The sequence below is a fragment of the Schistocerca cancellata genome, chromosome 2 (genome assembly GCF_023864275.1).
Source record: "Schistocerca cancellata isolate TAMUIC-IGC-003103 chromosome 2, iqSchCanc2.1, whole genome shotgun sequence".
In the NCBI taxonomy this organism is placed as follows: Eukaryota; Metazoa; Arthropoda; class Insecta; order Orthoptera; family Acrididae; genus Schistocerca; species Schistocerca cancellata.
In genome coordinates this window covers 140,517,048-140,534,963 of record NC_064627.1, presented here as the reverse complement: position 1 = coordinate 140,534,963, position 17,916 = coordinate 140,517,048, and the positions used below count along the sequence as shown (strand labels likewise).

The following is a 17,916-nucleotide window of genomic DNA, read 5'->3' as shown; positions in this document are numbered from 1 at the left end:
TCCTTTGTGGACTCGGAGATATTCTTCCATTTTGTCACCATGTTGTATCCTCACCTGGCAATCACAGTTTTGCCAGAGCGCACTGCCAACCGTTTCTCTGCCCTGGAATCTGCTGGCCAACCCAGTGAGACTGCTGGCACCTCTCTTGACCTCATGGGGCAGGATCCTCCAGCCTCTGCACCCTGTAGCAGCCGCCGAGGTGACACTCTTTTAAGTTTTCCTCTCCTTTCCCCGTTATGACTCTTCTACAATGGAACATTTGCCGCATTAGATACAACAAGGAGGAATTACAGCTACTCTTGGAATCGCAGCGTCCACTTGTCTCAGTCTCCAGGAAACAAAATTGCGTCCTCGCGACAGCTTTGACCTCTTGCATTTCTGTCCAGTCCACTTTGACCTTCCCCCTGAGGATGGTGTTCCAGCTAATGGAGGTGTCATGCTGCTCATCTGGGATGACGTACATAGTCGAACCATTTCACTGAACACCTGGCTGGAAGCTGTTGCAGTCCGCGTTTTCCTTCCTCACTTCACCTTTACTCTTTGTACCATTTATATCCCTCCATCATTCAGTGTCACTAGGGCGGACTTTCTGCAGCACATTGGGCAACTCCCTCACCCCTTTACGCTGCTCGGTGACTTTAATCTGCACCATTCCCTTTGGGGCTCGCTCAGAACTTGTCCAAGATGTGCCCTCTTGGCTGACCTAGTCAATCAACTTATCCTCATCTGCATCAACACGGGAGCACCCATGTTCCTTTCAGACTCCACTAACACCTATTCTCATTTGGATCTCTCCTTCTGCACTGCCCGGCTTGATCATCTTGAGTGGTTCACTCTCACTGACATGTACTCCAGCGACCTTTCCCCGTGTGCTATACTTTTGCAAACTCTCAGCCCATGTATGTGTAAACCAAATTCACAGCTTTCAAAGGCTGATCGGAGGTTTTGCTCCTCACTGGTTACCTCTGATGAACATCATTTCCCCAGTTGTGATAAGACAAAAGTTATCCTTACTGCCTCAGAATGTTCCAGTTCTCACACTTCATCTTTACATGCCATGTTCCGGTCCCTTGTACTGAGGTGTGCCACTATGCAATTCGTGCATGGAGACATGCTCTCTGCATTTTTAACCCTTGTCCTACAGCGGAGAACTGCATTTGTTATAAACAGTTGCGTGCGAAGTGTTGTCGCATTCTTCAGGATAGCAAAAAAACTAACTGGATTTTTTGGGACCCAGGTCCATTCCCCAATTTCCTACCTGACCATCGCAGGTGATGTCATTGTGGGTCCCACTACTATCTCCAACATCTCGGGCCGCCATTTTGCGGAGATTTTGAGCTCCATTCACTGTCACCCCGCCTCCTCCGTCGCAAACAAGTGGAAGAGGCTTGGGTGAAGCCTACAATACCGCCTTTGCCTATGCAGGAGTTAGATCATGCTCTCACTTCATCCCGATCTTCCGCTGCAGGGCTGGACAGTGTTCAAATTAAGATGATGCATCACCTTTCTCTTGTGGCAAGCACTTTCTGCTTCATATGTACGATCACATCTGGGCAGATGGCATGTTTGCGTTTCCTAGACGCTGGCGTGAAGCCACCATCATACACATAGCTAAAGCTGGTATGGACAAACGCCTTCCTTAAAGCTACCACCACATTTCTCTCACCAGCTGTGTTTGCAAAGTGATGATGGAACGTATGATTCAGGCCCATTTGTTATGTTGGCTCGAGTCTTGCAATTTACTAACCACTGCACAATGTGGATTTCGGGTGCGCTATCCTTCTGTTGACTATCTGATCACTTTGTCAACCCATGTCATGAACAGTTTTCTGCAGAAATACCAGACTTTGGCTGTGTTTTTTGATCTGGATAAAGTGTTCACATGCCACACCATATGTACCACACCTCTGTATAGTGCAAGTACCTCTCCCATGGATTGACCCAGTACCACACTAGATTGAAACTCTTTCAGTATTAGTATTAAAGATCTGCTGGAGGTGTGATCCCATTAAGTGTCGAATCCTCTTAGAAAAGCTTGTTGGGATACTGTCTGCTCAGGTGCCTTATTATCTTGAGCCTGGTGTAAGATGTGCATTAGTTCTTGAAGGTTGAAGGCCTTAGAAAGTCTGGGGTTTGCATTCTCCATCTTCTGTATATGATCAGGGATACAAGTGAGCCATGTTGGAATTTGTATAGCAGGGGCAACTGCAGGTTTTACAGGCATTCAAAGTAGTCACCAGCATTATGTATAACCCGTTGTCGGTGATGTGGAAGTTGTAGAATATTCTTAGCAGTGCCTGTTCTGTTGATAATTCAAATGGAGCACTCTGTTGCCTGATGAATCTCTGTAACAGTTCTGAAGTAAATCCCGTGAAGTGCTTCCTTCAATTTAGGACTCAAGCTGAAGTCACAAGGACTGAAGCTCATGAAGTATAGTGAGTTGTATAGCACTTCCCAGACCTTTATGTAGAGCAAGCATGAGAATGTCCTGGACAATGTGATTACTGGGTATGGGTCATGAGTCTTTCACTAGGATGACTCCTGGGTCTTTCACTATGATCCAGAGTCGAAGAGGCAGAGTATGGATGGTACAAAACGTCATTGCCGTGCCAGAAGGTGGCTCGCATGAGCAAGTCTCGGATGAAGTCTATGCGCATTGGTTTTTTAATGCAAATGGGTTAGTGCACCACAAGTTCGTATCCCCTGACCAGACCGTCAGTGCTCAGTTTTATGTGGCAGTGCTCCAGAGACTGAATCATAGGGTCACCTGCATCTGAAAGGAGATTCGCGCATCGTGGAAACGGCACCATGACAACACGCAGACTGATACCATGTGTATTGTCATGGCCTTCTGGACCTGTATTGGTGTGACAATGGTGCTGCAGCTGCCCTATGGTCCTGACTTGGTCCCAGTGGACTTTTTTTTAGTTTCTTCTGCTGAAAAGGATCATTAAAGGAAAGCGTCTAGAGTCTGTGGGCAATGTGCAAGCTACTTAGATGGCTTCCATGAAGAGAATCCCGATTGAGGAGGTCCAGAAAGCTTATGATGCATGGAAATACCACTGGTAAGTGTATTGATGCAGAAGAGTCATACTTTGAAGAATTTTGTTTTTAAAACTATCCAGCAATAAATTAAAAAAAATACATTGCTTTCCAGACAAAACCTGTAGATGTACTGACTGTAATGGCTACAGTAGTGCCAAACATCCACAAACTAGTTTGTGCGTAATTTGTTGTAATCTTGCACAATAAAGTCTGACTGTGATAGAAAGATGAACATTTTCTTGACCCTCAGCATAAAGATGTTTCCTTTAAAAACAAACAAGAAAACTGCTGCATTATTCATAGTTACAGACCTCGGAAATGCAGTTGATATTGTCAATTAATTCAGAATTCCCTCGCTGTCCCAATAGTTAGTATAGACTTCTTAGTAGTTGACATGGTAGGCAGGATGGAAAGTAACCATTTAATGCAAGTTTCGTTTTGAATCCCACTTGGACAAATTTGTGTTATTGCGTTAATCTGAAGAGGAAAAAAATTGACAGCAGAAATAGCTATTGGTCTTGATCAGATAATTTCATCCCTCAAAATGGAATAGCATGTGAATCCTTTACCATTTAATATCCTGTCCAAAGGTATCTGATGTCAAAGAACATCGGTATTGTGTCAGGAAGGGTATTTATGAGGCAGGTAATAAATCTCATATTGTATACCAACCACCTCCTCCCAGCCATCTAGGGGATCTTCCAAGGGCATCATGGATTCTGGGTGCGTGGACAGGTGTGTATTCTTGTGTGCTCAGTTTTGGTGTCTTTCCATGTATTTTCAGGATGAGGTGAGATGAGAAATCTAATTGGGTTCTGCAGAAGCCTCCTGCTCTATTTCTGAGACTTATATTGGAGACTGAGCCTGCTGGAAACATAGTAATGCTTCAGCATATTGTTGTCACATTGAGAGAAAATAATATTACTTGTAAAATGTGTATACTTCACAACATAAAGTTGACCATGTATCCTGTGTAGCACTCAGTCCATAGGAACACATACGGTCCCAAATTGCCATGGTAACACAATCACTGTGAGATGTCTCACAGATATATTTGGATATGAAACTGACTCATTGCAGTTCATAAATAGGGTGAAGCACCTGACCTTTACACCTCAAATAACAATTGACTCATTTTGATATTTGTAATAACTTTTCAGTTAATCACTGGCCAGGTTTCATGGAACAGACGGACACATTTTCACAACTTCATTAATCACCTAGATACAGGTATAAAATTGTGTATTTTTAAACAGGGCAATTTTTTGCTTTATGGTATGAGGCCTGTATGTGACAGATTCGGTGGTATAACACTTTTGTAGGTCTGACTGGGCATTAGAGTAAAAATGCTTTGAGTATGGTGATTTTTGTGCTGTTGTTGCAGTTATTTCAGTGGTGCACCACTCGGAAACTTGCACCACTCTGCACAAAAATTAGCACCACCAAGGCAAGTGCTACGTGATGGTTATGCTGCTCTCGATGGAGTGGAGTAAATTTCGACATTGTGCACCATTCAGACTGTCGCAACAATAGCAGAATTTTTCCACGTAACTACTTGTTACACCTACAAAAGAGTTTTTGCTGGGTTTGTCTCGTACGGATCCGCTGTACTTTTGCAGAAAGGCCCATTTAAAAAATACAAAATTTATGACTGTGTCTAAATGGTTATTGATCTACAGATCTGTTTTGATTTTTGTTTTATGAACCCCGGATTACTATTCACTCCTGTGAGAAGAGGTTAGAAACAACTTTCCCAAGTCACAGATTTATTAGACGTTTAAAAGTAAACTGCCTCATCCCATACTCATACTATACCATCATTCACTGAGGCAAATACAGATTCATCAGGAAACATTACATTCTGACAGTCAGGATTGATATTGTCCTCAGCAAACACTAGTCTCTAGAGTTAGTGACCTTCACAAAGCTTCTCCTTGATGCTGTCAGTTTGCTTTGTAAACCAGGCTCGTGAAGCCATAAGATACTACTATTCTGCATTTTGTGAAGCATACAGATTTTACATTTATGTGCATTTAAAACAAGTTCCCAGTCTTTGCACCACATGGAAATCGTATGAAGATCTGGTGGATATTTATACAGCTTTTTTGAGTACTTCATTATTGATAAAATCATCTGCAAAAAGTCCTTTAATATTTTCTGCTATGTGTCAATATAAAAAACGAACAGCAAGGGTCCATTACACTTCCATGGTGCATGCCTGAAGTTACTTCTACTACTGTTCATGACTATCCATTCAAGATAAGACGCTCAGAATAAAGTCTAGGATTCTATAACAGACTGATATCATTGAGAGTGGATGGCAGTTTCTCGGGTTGTTTCTTATACTTCCTCTGAAAGGTGTGATCTGCCCTTTGTAGCGATTTCAGTATCTCTATCGCTCATCTCTGCAATGGTGTGAGAATTAGACTGGAGCAAGGAGAGAGGGAAGAAGGGCTGAGGAGGAATGTTAGGCAATGGAACTTTGACAGCTGTTTATATGTATGACCAAGGAAATGACTTCAATTTATTATTAAATACTTTGAGGTGCTTGCAACATCTCAGAAGTGATAGTTCAGTATATGCATCTTCATTTGATTTTACCGAGCAGGGTGGTGACGTGGTTCCTTACAATAGAATGTAGCAGGTTTGCTTCCCCAAGCCAATCTTATGCTTCATCTTATTTTCAATTGGATGTAAAACTATGATCATTCTTTTTCTGATTCTGTACTACTTTGTTTCCCTTCTCCTCTCTCTCCTGCAAAGCAACAGTTCTGTCATATTTGTTACTTATTTCTCTTTTCTCAGTTTTAGGAATTGGAACAATATGAGCATCTGAAACAAAGAATTTCTCTTATTCACTAATTGGAATTGCACAAGGCTGTTATTTAGTTTCCGCTTCTTTTGATAGATAACTATGTAGATGCAGTCAGTATTTATGTTGAAATTTCTTTTCTTGATCTTCCCATTTTTAGGTCAGATGCTCCGTAGAATGTGTATTTACTGGCAATTATTATTAATGTAAAAAATAATTTTGGTTTCAGTTTATTTTGCTGTATAAATTAGCTTTTGTATTGAAATGACATTTTAAATTACAGTTGGACTCCCTTGTGCTACCAAGCCACTGGATCAAACATTTTTTTCTTGGACACACCTACTTAGATCAACAGCTTAATGATGAAGCACTTAAGATCTATAGTGTTCTGCGAACTAATGGATTTGAGAACTGCAATTACATCTTAGCACAGACAGCAATTGCACATCACAATAGGAGAGGTAAATGAAAAATCTCTTAATTTTGTATGTGTGGCATGAAGTGAGTGCGCACTCTCGCCTGCATACTCAGTCATACATGCAGATTGCTAGTACCTTCCATGTCATGCTAAGGAATATATTTGTCATGTGGTTTTGTTTTATGTGGTGAATTTTGCTTCAGAATAATGTTCAGTTTGACTTTTCATGTCTCTTCTTATGTGTTGTTGGCATTCTGTTACTGTCTGGAAGTAAATGTACACCAGAGCAAAATTTTTTGTGAATTTTGTATTAGTGGTATGTGGGATGTGTCAGTACAAGATTTTGCACCTGCATGGTTTCAGTAGTCTCTTCGGAAGGAAAGGATTACTATGATCTGAAGAGATATATATTCCAACAATGTTTCCTTCCCGGCTATGGCGTGGGAGGAACATGGGGCAAAGAGGCGAGAGATTTACTCTCCACAATACATAGCTTGCTCTACGACAAATGGGGATTTCTCTTTGGCTACAGCTATTATTCTTTATTGAACACATTGAGGACAGGTTTTGGGGAAGTAGCAGCAATTTTGAAAAGGAAAAGTGGTTCAGTTCTGATTAAAATGGCATCCACTGCACAGCTGCAGGTTCTGCACGCCTGTGACAAACTGGGTTACATTCCTGTAACGGTCACCCCCACCCCCATCATCATCCTCAATGTAGTACAGGGTATCGTCTGCCACTGCAGCCTTTCTCAGACCAATGAAGAGTTACATGCTGAAACTTCCTGGCAGATTAAAACTGTGTGCTGGACCGAGACTCGAACTTGGGACCTTTGCCTTTCGCGGGAAAGTGCTTTGATAGAGCACTTGCCCGCGAAAGGCAAAGGTCCTGAGTTCGAGTCTCGGTCCGGCACACAGTTTTAATCTGCCAGGAAGTTTCATATCAGTGCACACTCCACTGCAGAGTGAAAATCTTATTCTGGAGTTACATGCTAATTTGAAGCAACAGGCTGTACATTTTGTCCATAATGTTAAGCAGGGACCAGAGGCCAATACGGTTGATACTGGGGCCTTCATCTTGGATGCTGATGATGACTCATTGCCTGAAAAGGTCAAGGTGGTGATGTATCAGTGTGATGTGAGGCCCCCTCCCATGTGGTGCTTCAGATGCGCAAGATTCGGGTACATGTTGTAATGCCAGCCCTGACTGTTGGAATTGTGGATGTCAGTTGCACAAGAAGCTCATTGTGACGCTCCCTGTGTCTTATCAGCTGCAGGAAGCACCATTCTCCCTTTCTACCAGACGATACCATCTCCAAAAGAGAAAAGGAAATCCAAGAATACAACATTCTTGACTGACTGGCATATCAGGAGGGCAACAAAAAATGATTGAATCCTGTACATATGATGATGACGACGTTTGCTACAAATACAGTGTCATCCTCTCTAGTGATGCTTCTTGACTGCACCTGCTACCTTGGTGTTTGCCCCCCTTCTTGCACCTCTGTCCTCCTGCTTCCCCCTTACACACACTCTGTGAATGTTGATTCTCCATCCACCAGGGACATCGATCTGCAGCCAAGAAGCAACACCCTCTTCCAGATCTCTCACCAGGAAAGGGACTCAGGACGCTCCTCTTCCATGATTATGCTGATGTGCAACCAGAGACCAGCCAGTGGATGGAGGAGCCACAAGTTGCCGATTGTAGGGTGTCACATTCCTCCTCTGTCCCAGAAACTAGGGCAGACAGGCCTCGTGAACGTCAAAATAATCCAAGGAGAAAAGGGACAAAAAGATGTCTCCCAAGGCGAAGGAGGTTCCAGTGGTCCTCATGCCACTAGACTTCACATGTGGTGACTCTCTACCTTAGGTGGTGTACCTGATGAAGTGTCTTCACTAGCGGAATAGAAACGTGGAAAACACAAGCCCAAAAAAAATTTATTCGCCGCACCAAAACGAAACAATGCGATCTCTAGAAGAACCAAAGACCCAGTCTCAACTGCGGATCGTCACAAATATAAAATAACAAATAATACTAGAAAAGAAATGACTTTTCCTGGGGAGAGATCACAATAAAACAATTCTACAACGTCAAGATGTCCGTCAACTATACCAGGTCCATCTGCAAGAGATAAGCCTGCTAGAAGAGGCGTTTGGCCATGGCTGCCGGGGTGACAGCTCTGTATACTTCCAAGCAGTGCATCGAACTGCCCTTGCCGGCAGTGTGCTGCGCTATAAAGCCCGTTTGGTGGATGTATCTGCCAGAACTGTGTGTGATCGCGTGCCTGGTGTATCAAAGTAGTTCCTGGGCTAGCTGCGACCTCTGGTGAAGCTGTTCTACAGGCTACGCAAATGGGTAGTGGTCCCTAGCGGCCTTTGGTGGAGACCTGGTGTTGTGTTGCATTGTGTTGTGGCCACTGGTAAATATTTGTGGTGACAGAAACGTGGGACTTAAGGAAAGCAGGGAAGGTGTGGACGGGGCGTAATCAGTTACCATTGGTTGCACAGAAACCACAAATACTTTATTTTTAAAAAACAAAACTTTCATTAACATCATTTTTAAAAGATTTTACTACACTGGCAGCTGAACACCTTATTAGAAGAATTGCAAGTTATTGTTGGCTGCAGGCCACAAGCAATGTTACACACAATAAATGGCTGAAGGCCTGATTAAGAAGGTTCAAAATTATTCGTGGGCTTGAGGCCAGAAGCAATTTCAAAAATACACAACGGCTGAAGGCCTGTGTTACCAATAAGGTGAACAATTACACGTTAAAAATACCAAAAACCCTTTTAACAGTCCTAATAACTGTAACAAGTTATAGTGACAGCTGAAGGCCTTATCAAGACAGAACTGAAACTATTTGTCGGCTGAAAGCCACAAGCATTGTTACAAACAATTAACGGCTGAAGGCCTGAATTACAAGTGAGGAAGGCTGTTACACATTAACAAATACTAAGATATTTTCTTCTTAACAATCAGCATTGTGACAAGCTATAGCAACGGCTGAAGGCCTAATTAAGAAAAAATTGCAAAGTATTGATCAGCTGAAGGCCACAAACAATGTTACAAACAATTTACGGCTGAAGGCCTGATTAAGAAAGGATTCCAAATTATTGGGAGCTGAAGGCCACAAGCAATTTTCAGAATACTCAATGGCAGAAGGTTTGAATTACAAGTAAGGAAGGCAGTTGCATGTTAAAATACTAAAACCTTTTTAAAACAATCTTAACAAACAGTAACAGGCTATAGTGATGGCTGCAGGCCTTATTAAGAGAAAATTGAAAATAATTTGTCGGCTGAAGGCCACAAGCAGTGTTACAAACAATTAATGGCTGAAGGCTGGAATTACAAGTGGGGAAGGCAATAACATTTTCAAACTTTAGGGTAAATTTTAAACAATTACGACAACTTGTCCAAATAAGACGGAGTGATACAAAGACAGTGCTCCCTGGATCGACCTGAGGAAGGTGACAATGGCTGTGTAAGCGGTGAGACAGGCAGCCAAGAGTTGTACTCACGAAACAAGATGGCAACTCACATTAGGGGTAGTTTAAGCGCCGACCGACCGACTAACCAATTCACCCAACGTCCGATCACCGGTACAACAATGGAATATTTTTAGGCAAGGGCGAAGAGACGAACAGCACCACATCTTCAGAAACACACCCAAGGCCGAAGGAAACACGAACCAATGTAGACCTCCGAAAAAACATAAGCACAGTATATTTCAACAGGCTGTCGAACTGCATGCCGTGTCTGACAGCACCAGCACGATGAGGAAAGGTACACTGCCGGAAAAGTACGCTAACTTCCGGGGCAGGTAACTGGGGCAATAGCGGCCACAAGGCAGAAAATACTGCTGGTTGCACTTCACTAATAAGAATAATACTAAATCCAAAGTAACATCAAGGAGTAGGAGCGGCTAATAGCTTCCGCCAACCTGACAGACTTCACTTGTTGCGGTTGGTCTCACCGACCCTGGGAGCAGCAACACGCAAACAACAGCGAGAACTCAAACAGTGGAGGTTTCAGTACTGGCCATGGTTCACTCAACTTCAGACGTCCTGGGTTTGGTTGTCGGCTACAGCCCCTCGGTCCGACAGTGCCTGTACGCAGCCAGCAGTCCCGGCCTGCCCTCGCGCTGCAGACCTCTTTGCTGCTCTGTCCAAAGCCGAACTGATGTCCATTTGCCACTTTCCAAATCCAGTATGCAGACAACATTAAGATAACTGCTCATTCAAAACCACAAGATACACACGGATCTGGGAAAACAATTCCACCACCAACTCACAATACTAAAACCAGTCACTGTGAAACAACACAGATGAATTATAAATCGGCACAAACACAGAGAAGCCAGAAGCGGTCAGAAAACCACATGCACTTCGTCCGCTGCGATGACCGACCGAACGACCAACCAACAGCCGTCCCCACTCAAGTCGGGCACGGGAAAGATTCCAGTGTAATTTGTCAACTGTCAACAGCTTATTGCCATGAGGTCACTTTGTCGACACACACACAAGTGAAAGTTGCACTATTTGAATATCATGGTCCATTCAACTAAAACTTGCTGAATCTGGTCCTTGACGTGGTCTTGCACTCTTGCGACCACATCCTTCCATCGGACAGTGCATGCGTCGCCAGCGGTTGGGCAAGTACTGGCTGTCCGGACCTCACTGCTGCTCCATCCTACCTCACTGCTGCTCCATCCTACCTCACTGCTGCTCCGACCCAACTCACTAGCAGGACACACGATGACCCAGAAATACTAGAGGCTGCTCCAAAGATGGTATCACAGTATGCGCTATCGATAAGCGCTGCTGCTGCTGCCACTCACGGGCAGAGAAGGTGAGCAAATGTAGTGGTGCCAGTGAACACACTAAGAAAACAAGACGCCACTATCGCTATTACAAGATGCCAAGCTATGAACGGCATCAATGTGAGCTGCACACAGCTCAGTGCCAACACAGATGACATAGGTCTTCCTGTGATGCAGGCATCCTGTGTTGGTTGGACATGAAGTGGGATGATGATGCAGTAGGTGCTACGATGTCTGAAGTGGCTGGCCACAACAGACATGCCCCCTCTGGGGTGAGTGGAACACTCATGTCGACATTGGGCCCCAAGGCCATTGGTGACAGGATACTGGGAGCAGTCACAGGCACGGGATCCATCTCCATGGGCATAGGGACCTCTGACAGCGCGTCCGCCTGGTGTGTGACTGGCGGTGGTCAGGTGGGAGGAGAGGAGCACAGTCATCCCCGAGGGCCAACAGTCATGGAGACTGCAGAGGAGCTGGCTGCAGATTACACCTTGGGCGAAGCTGGTTGGTGTCCTTCCTGCTCAGCGTACCGTTGTCAAGGGTGACTGCCAGCATAGCACAACTGAAGAGTGATGAGGCCCTGACAGGGACCCTTCCGAGATGATTCCGGGTGAAAACCATCATCCACACCGCATCCTGCAGAGTAAAACGAGGCCTTGCCGAATGCGGAGGAGTTGGGCGGGGAGAAGACGGAAACAGGAGTAACAAAAGGGACCGATTAGGGTGGCTGTGAAGTTTTTCAGTTTGGGATGACCCATCCTGTACAGTGGACTGGTAGGAGGAAAGAAAGATGGTAAGGGTGTTGTCCAGGGAGTGTTGAGGACACAATTTCGACATCTGGACTTTGAATGTACAGACAAACCATTCAGCTTATCCGTTAGGTGCAGGATGAATTGGAGCAGTATGAATCAACTGGGTGCCCAAGGTGTTGCAGGAGGAGGTAAATCCAGCAGATGTAAATTGAGGGCCATTGTCGGTCACCAATGTCTCTGGAAGATGCAGGAAAGAACTTGGGTGGTATGGGCGGATGTCGTGGTGGACATGCAGGAGACATAAGGGAACCCAGTGCCTGTGTCCACAAGAATAATCCAGGAGGGGCTGAGGAATGGGCCCGTGAAATCCAAGTGCAAGTGGGACCAAGAAGGAGAAGCATGAGGCCACAGGAACAGGGGTCTAAGGGGTGCCGACTGGTGCTGTTGACAAGAGGGACATGCGGGTGATGGCGGCATCCATCCCCCTCCAGTGGACATGCTGGTGGGCAACGTGCAGGTGCTCCAAAGCCCACTGATGGAGGGAGGGTAGCAGCACAATCCGCCACCTTCCTCCCTCAGAAACAAGTGGAGGAGACTCATTTATATCCATCTCCTCTCAGAATCGTGAGTGCTACAATACTGCCTTTACCATATGGGAACTTGACAAGCTCTCACCTCATCTTGATCTGCTGCCCCGGGACGGACAGTGTTTACATTCAGATGTTGCAGCATCTGACTTTTTCAGGCAAGCACTTTCTTCTTCATACATACAATCACATTTGAGCAGATGACACGTTTACACTAGCATCAAGTTACTATCATACCCATACCTAAGCCTTGTAAGGACAAACACCTTCCTTCTAGCTACCAACCCATTTCTCTCACCAGCTGTGTTTGCAAGGTGATGGAATGTATGATCTATCGCCAGCTGGTATGGTGGTAGTCTCTTGCAGTCTACTTATCACTTCACAACGTGGATTTCGTGTGCGCAATTCTGCAGTTGACCATTTCGTCACTTGTGTCAACCCATATTATGATCAGTATTATGCGGAAATTGAGGGCCATTGTCGGTCACAAACGTCTCCGTAAGGTGCGGGAAAGAACTTGCATGGGACTGTGACTGTGTTTTTTGATTTGAAGAAAGCTTGTGACACCTGCTGTAGGACTGGTATCCTCTATACTCTATACACGTGGGGCTTCCAAGGCTGCCTGCCCCATTTCCTTCAGGAATTTTTTAAAAACGGAGTTTTCAGGGACCGTGTGAGTTTGGCCTTGACGGACCCCTTTATCCAGTGTGCCTCAAGGTCCGTCATGAGTGTTATCCTCTTTTCTGTAGGCATTGACCCCAATATAGACTGTCTCCGAGCAGGCATCTTTTTATCCCCTTTTGTCAATGATTTTGTGATCTGTTGCATTTCTCCACGGGCTTTTCTCTCTGAGTGACATATTCAGTGATCTTTCAGTAGTCATGACTTGTGGGGCATTGACAACTGCTTTTGATTTTCCTCTGACAGAACCATTCCCATGAATTTCTGGTGGGTCAGTGGATTTCTTTCACCTTCTTTACATGTTGGGCCTGTTGCTATTCTGTTCAGTGAAACTATGAAATTCCTGGGGCTCATGCCTAATTAAAAACTTCCTTGGTCCTCCCACATGTCTTATCTGGCTGCATGCTGTACCCGGTCCCTCATTGTCATGTGTGTCGTGAGCGGCATTTCCTGGGGAGCAGATTATATCACCCTCCTCTGTTTGTACCAATCCTTTGCCCATTCAAAACTAGACTATAGGTTTTTCATACATGCATCTGCACATCCATCTATCTTACACCATCTTAACACAATCCACATTGTGCAATACATTTGGCCACTGTTGCCTTTTACACTAGGCTGGTTGAGAATCTGTACGATGAAGCTGCCGAACTACTTCTGTCATATCGGCATGATGTCGTCCTCAGTGGATATGTGTGCCATTTGTATGCCATGCCTGGCCACTTCTTGTATGCCTCCTTTTTTGATAATTCTTGTGACCTCCAGTATGAGGTGCGCCATTCTTCTGTTACCTCCCAGAATTTGCTTTTGGCTACTTCTCTGGCAGCTTAACTTAATACTACCTGCCATGTTCCAAATGGGTGTGGACCCTTCACCACCTTGTCTTCGTGTGGTGGCCCATGTTGATCTTGGACTTTATTCGCTTCCCAGGGGCACTACTCCAGATTTGATCTATCACTGCAAGTTTTTTGACCTTCACACACAACTTAGCGATAGCACTTTCGTATACACTAATGGCTGTAAGACTGACCATGATGTCGAGTGTGCCTTCATCATGGCATCGACCAAATTCAACATGTTTATGTTTGATTTTCGCAGCGGAGCTCTTCACCCTCTATCAGGACACCCAGTACATCCGGCGACAGGGGCTTTTTGATTGTGTTATATGCTCTGATTGTGTCAGTGCCCTTCAGAGCCTCTGCTGTACACAGACCATCCTTTAGTGTGACAGGTCCAAGAAAGCTTCCACTTCCTTGATGTTGAGGGAGCTAATATGATGTTCATGTGGGTTTCTGATCAAGTCAGTCTGACGAGAAATGAGGCTGCTGATGCTACTGCCAAGGCTGCAGTCCTTCTAACTCAGCCTGCTATCTCTTCCATTCCTTTGGGTGAGCTCTGTTGCTGTCTGTTGGCAGGTGGTGTCACTTTGGCGTCACCGCTGGTCTTCTCTTCACGGGAACAAAGTTGGGGGAATTAAACGTCTCCCAGAGGTGTGGCTGACCTCCTCTCGGCGCTCTTGCTGTGACATGATCATTTTATCTAGGTTGTGTATTGTGCCCTGTCTTTTTGGCTATAGCCGTTTAAGTGGTGATCCTCCACTACTTTGTGCTCATTGTCATCAACCTTTGGTGGTTTGCCATTTCCCGACCAAATGCCTTTTCCTTAACCACTTGTGTTCCAGTGTATGTTTTCCATCTGAGTTATCAGCCGTTTCAGTGAATGATGCACAGGATGTCTACCGCGTTTTACTTTTTATCCATCTTAGTGATATGGCAAAGGACATTTAATCTCCAGTGTGTCTACAATGTATTTTGTGGATCTAAGGTTATGACATGGGCACTTACGACCTCGGTTGTTTTTGTGGCTGAGAGAGAGAGAGAGAGAGAGAGAGAGAGAGAGAGAGAGAGAGAGAGAGAGAGAGAGAGCACACGAACATATGCCACTCAGTATGCCTTTGGAGGCTGTGACTGTCCATGTGAGTACTTCTCTGGATTTTACTCTCTGGTCTATAATGTGTATCTCCCTCTTGATGGTGAAGTGTTTCAGAATGCATTGTCTGCACTGATTTCTCAACTCCCTGACCCTTCCTCATGTTGGGTGACTTCAGTGCTCACAACCCTTCGTGGGGTGGAACTAAGACCATTGGCTGCGGTGGCACTATTTAAACTTCGCTCACAGAGCTTGATCTTTGTCTCTTGAATAAAAGTTTCCCCACCCACCTCAATGTGGCATCCAAACCAGATATGGAACTTGAGTTTTCTGTTGCAGCCCTGGTCTTCTCCCCTCCACCTATTGGAGAGTCAGTGACAACCTGTGTGACAGTGATCATTTGTCAATCATCGTGTTCCTTCCTTAACATCACGTACCTGGGTCTCCACCCACATGGCCTCTCAACAATGCTACCTTGGATGCTTTTGCCTCTGCCATCATCCTTAGCACCTCATCAGGTGACGGTATCAGTATTGCTGTCCAGAGCACAACCTCGCCCGTTCTGTTGGCAGCAGATTTTGTGATCACCATTGGAAGATAGTACCTTGGAGGGCTTCAGAAATCGCCATATACCTCCAGGGGGCTTACCCTCTTTGAAGGGTTTGTGCTTGGCTACCACAGGGACCCAGCCTTTGCAGCATCTTTCCCCTTCCGTGCTGCATGTCTGTCCTCTTGATTTCTTTTCCCTCTCCCTTGGAGAACATGTCCGGGATGTTTTTGGAAATGTGTTCTGTGTATTCAGTAGCCAATACCAGAACAGTCTCTCCAATGTTTTTTGTTCCTTTTTTCCTTTCTTCTTACCCGTTCTTCTATCCTTCCTCTGCTTTGACGTTTGAGGTTCCTTGCTTTCCTCTTCCTTCCTGTGTGCACCTGGAGGCCAGCCCACACAGCTGATGTGCAATAGGCAACTGGGTAATGCATAATGCCCAGTCCTGTGTTGACAGGTAGGGTTCACACCTAACCACCTGGCACAGGCCAGGCCCATGGAGGGGTGATTGTCTGAGCTGCAATCTTCCCAAATGGCTACCGCCTCTGTCAGGTGTTTGGGAGGTGTGAGCTGAGGTGTGAACAATCACCTAAGGCAGATGGGCTCCCTTCTGAGGAAGAATCCCCAGTTGGAAGGAGCGTGCCATTGTAGATGCTGGCAATCATGGGGGATTTTCTCACAGTGAGCCAATCGTCAACTTCACAGTCAACGTCTACCAAACTTAAATGGAATGAGGCTAATGCTCCTCTACAGCTATCCAGTTCATGTTGAGGCCCATCAAATGCTGAATTCTTCCTGTGGTGTTATTTCACTAGGCTGCTTGATGGTCTGACGGAGGCAGAAATCCAAATGTACCTCTCTGATCAGGGTGTCATTGCAGTCCACTGGGTGATGAATAAGGTAGATGCATCCTTAGTGCCCACATGCACTCTTTTTCCCACTTTTGATAAGAGTGGGGCTTAGATCAAAGCTGGCTATGAAATTGACAGTCCGACCGTACGTTCAGAACCCGACGCTTGCCAGTTGTTGGCTAATCAGAAAATCGGAAACCCTGCATTCTACTGTCTGGCACTTACACTACTGTTCTTGCCACATCTTGTTCCATGAAGGACATGGCCTTGCAGACATGTGACCTCAAATTCAGCACTGCAGTTGTGAAATCGCCCAATGTCATGGTGACATCCCTGTCTTCTCCTCCAGCTGTGCAACAAGCCCTCAAACTGTCGCCTCACAGATTGAATACACCTGCTACACAACTACCAGACCCGAAAGGACAGAAGAAATACTCCTGCGAAGACTTCCAATGTCCCTCCAGCCAACAAATATCTGAGGCTTCCTCTGTCAACCAGAAAGGCTCCAAGAAATCAAACAAAGGCAAACAGTCTTCTCCTTTGCCGACTCGGAGATCCTCTTCGACAGTGTCATCATGCAATACCCTTGCTTGGTTGATCTCCTTGTCACCAGTGCACACCACCAACAGTTTTTCTGCCTTGGACTCCACAGAGTGACAGAGGGGGAATGCCGACACCTCTGTAGATCTCTTGGAGTGGGATCATCCAGCCTCTGTGCCCTGTAGGAGTGAGTCTTTGAAGGCTGGCACTCGGCAGCTGCCGAGGTGACACTCCTTCATTTTTTCCCTCCACCCCTTTCCTTATTATGACTCTCCTCCAGTGGAGCGTTAAATGGCCTTCAATCCCACAAAGATGGCTGCTCTTAAAATTGCAGCATCCACTTGTTCTCTGCCTCCAGAAAACAAAATTGTCCCCTCATGACCGCTTTGAGCTCTCGCATTTCTTCCCGGTCTGCTTTGACATTTGCCCCAAGGACAGCATCCCATCTCAGGAGTGAGTCATGCTGCTGCTCATCCAGGATGACTTTCATAGTCAACCATCTCCCTGACTACCTGGTTTCAAGCTATTGCAGTCCACATTTTTCTTCCTCACTTTACCTTTGCCCTTTGTACTGTTTACACCCCTCCATCATTGTGTCACCAGGGCAGACTCCCTCCAGCATATTGGGGAACTCCCTCATCCCTTTCTGCTGCTCTGTGACTTTAATGCTCACCATCCGCTTTGGGGCTCATCCAGAATGTGTCAGAGAGGTCCCCTCTTGGATGGCCTTCTCAATCACCTCAACATCATCTGTCTTAACATGGGAACACCCACATTCCTTTCAGACTGAACGCACACCAGTTCCCATTTGGTCGTCTCCTTCTGCACTGCCCAGCTTGCCGATCATCTTGAGTGATCAGTTCTCTCTAACACATACTCGAGTGACCATTTCCTGTGTGCTATCCGATGGCTGACTCCTGACCCACCAA

The 17,916-nt window shown here is 45.4% G+C and overlaps 1 protein-coding gene across 5 annotated transcripts in view; it reads left to right on the top strand.

Annotated features, from left to right (window-relative positions):
• Window positions 1-17,916, top strand: part of LOC126161418 (cell division cycle protein 23 homolog) — a 100,611-nt gene that overhangs the window by 33,520 nt on the left and 49,175 nt on the right. For all 5 annotated transcript variants that reach the window (XM_049917208.1, XM_049917207.1, XM_049917211.1 and 2 more), the window contains one exon: window positions 6,141-6,318. In XM_049917208.1, the coding sequence (XP_049773165.1) occupies window positions 6,141-6,318 (178 nt within the window). The remainder of the gene's footprint in view (window positions 1-6,140; window positions 6,319-17,916) is intronic.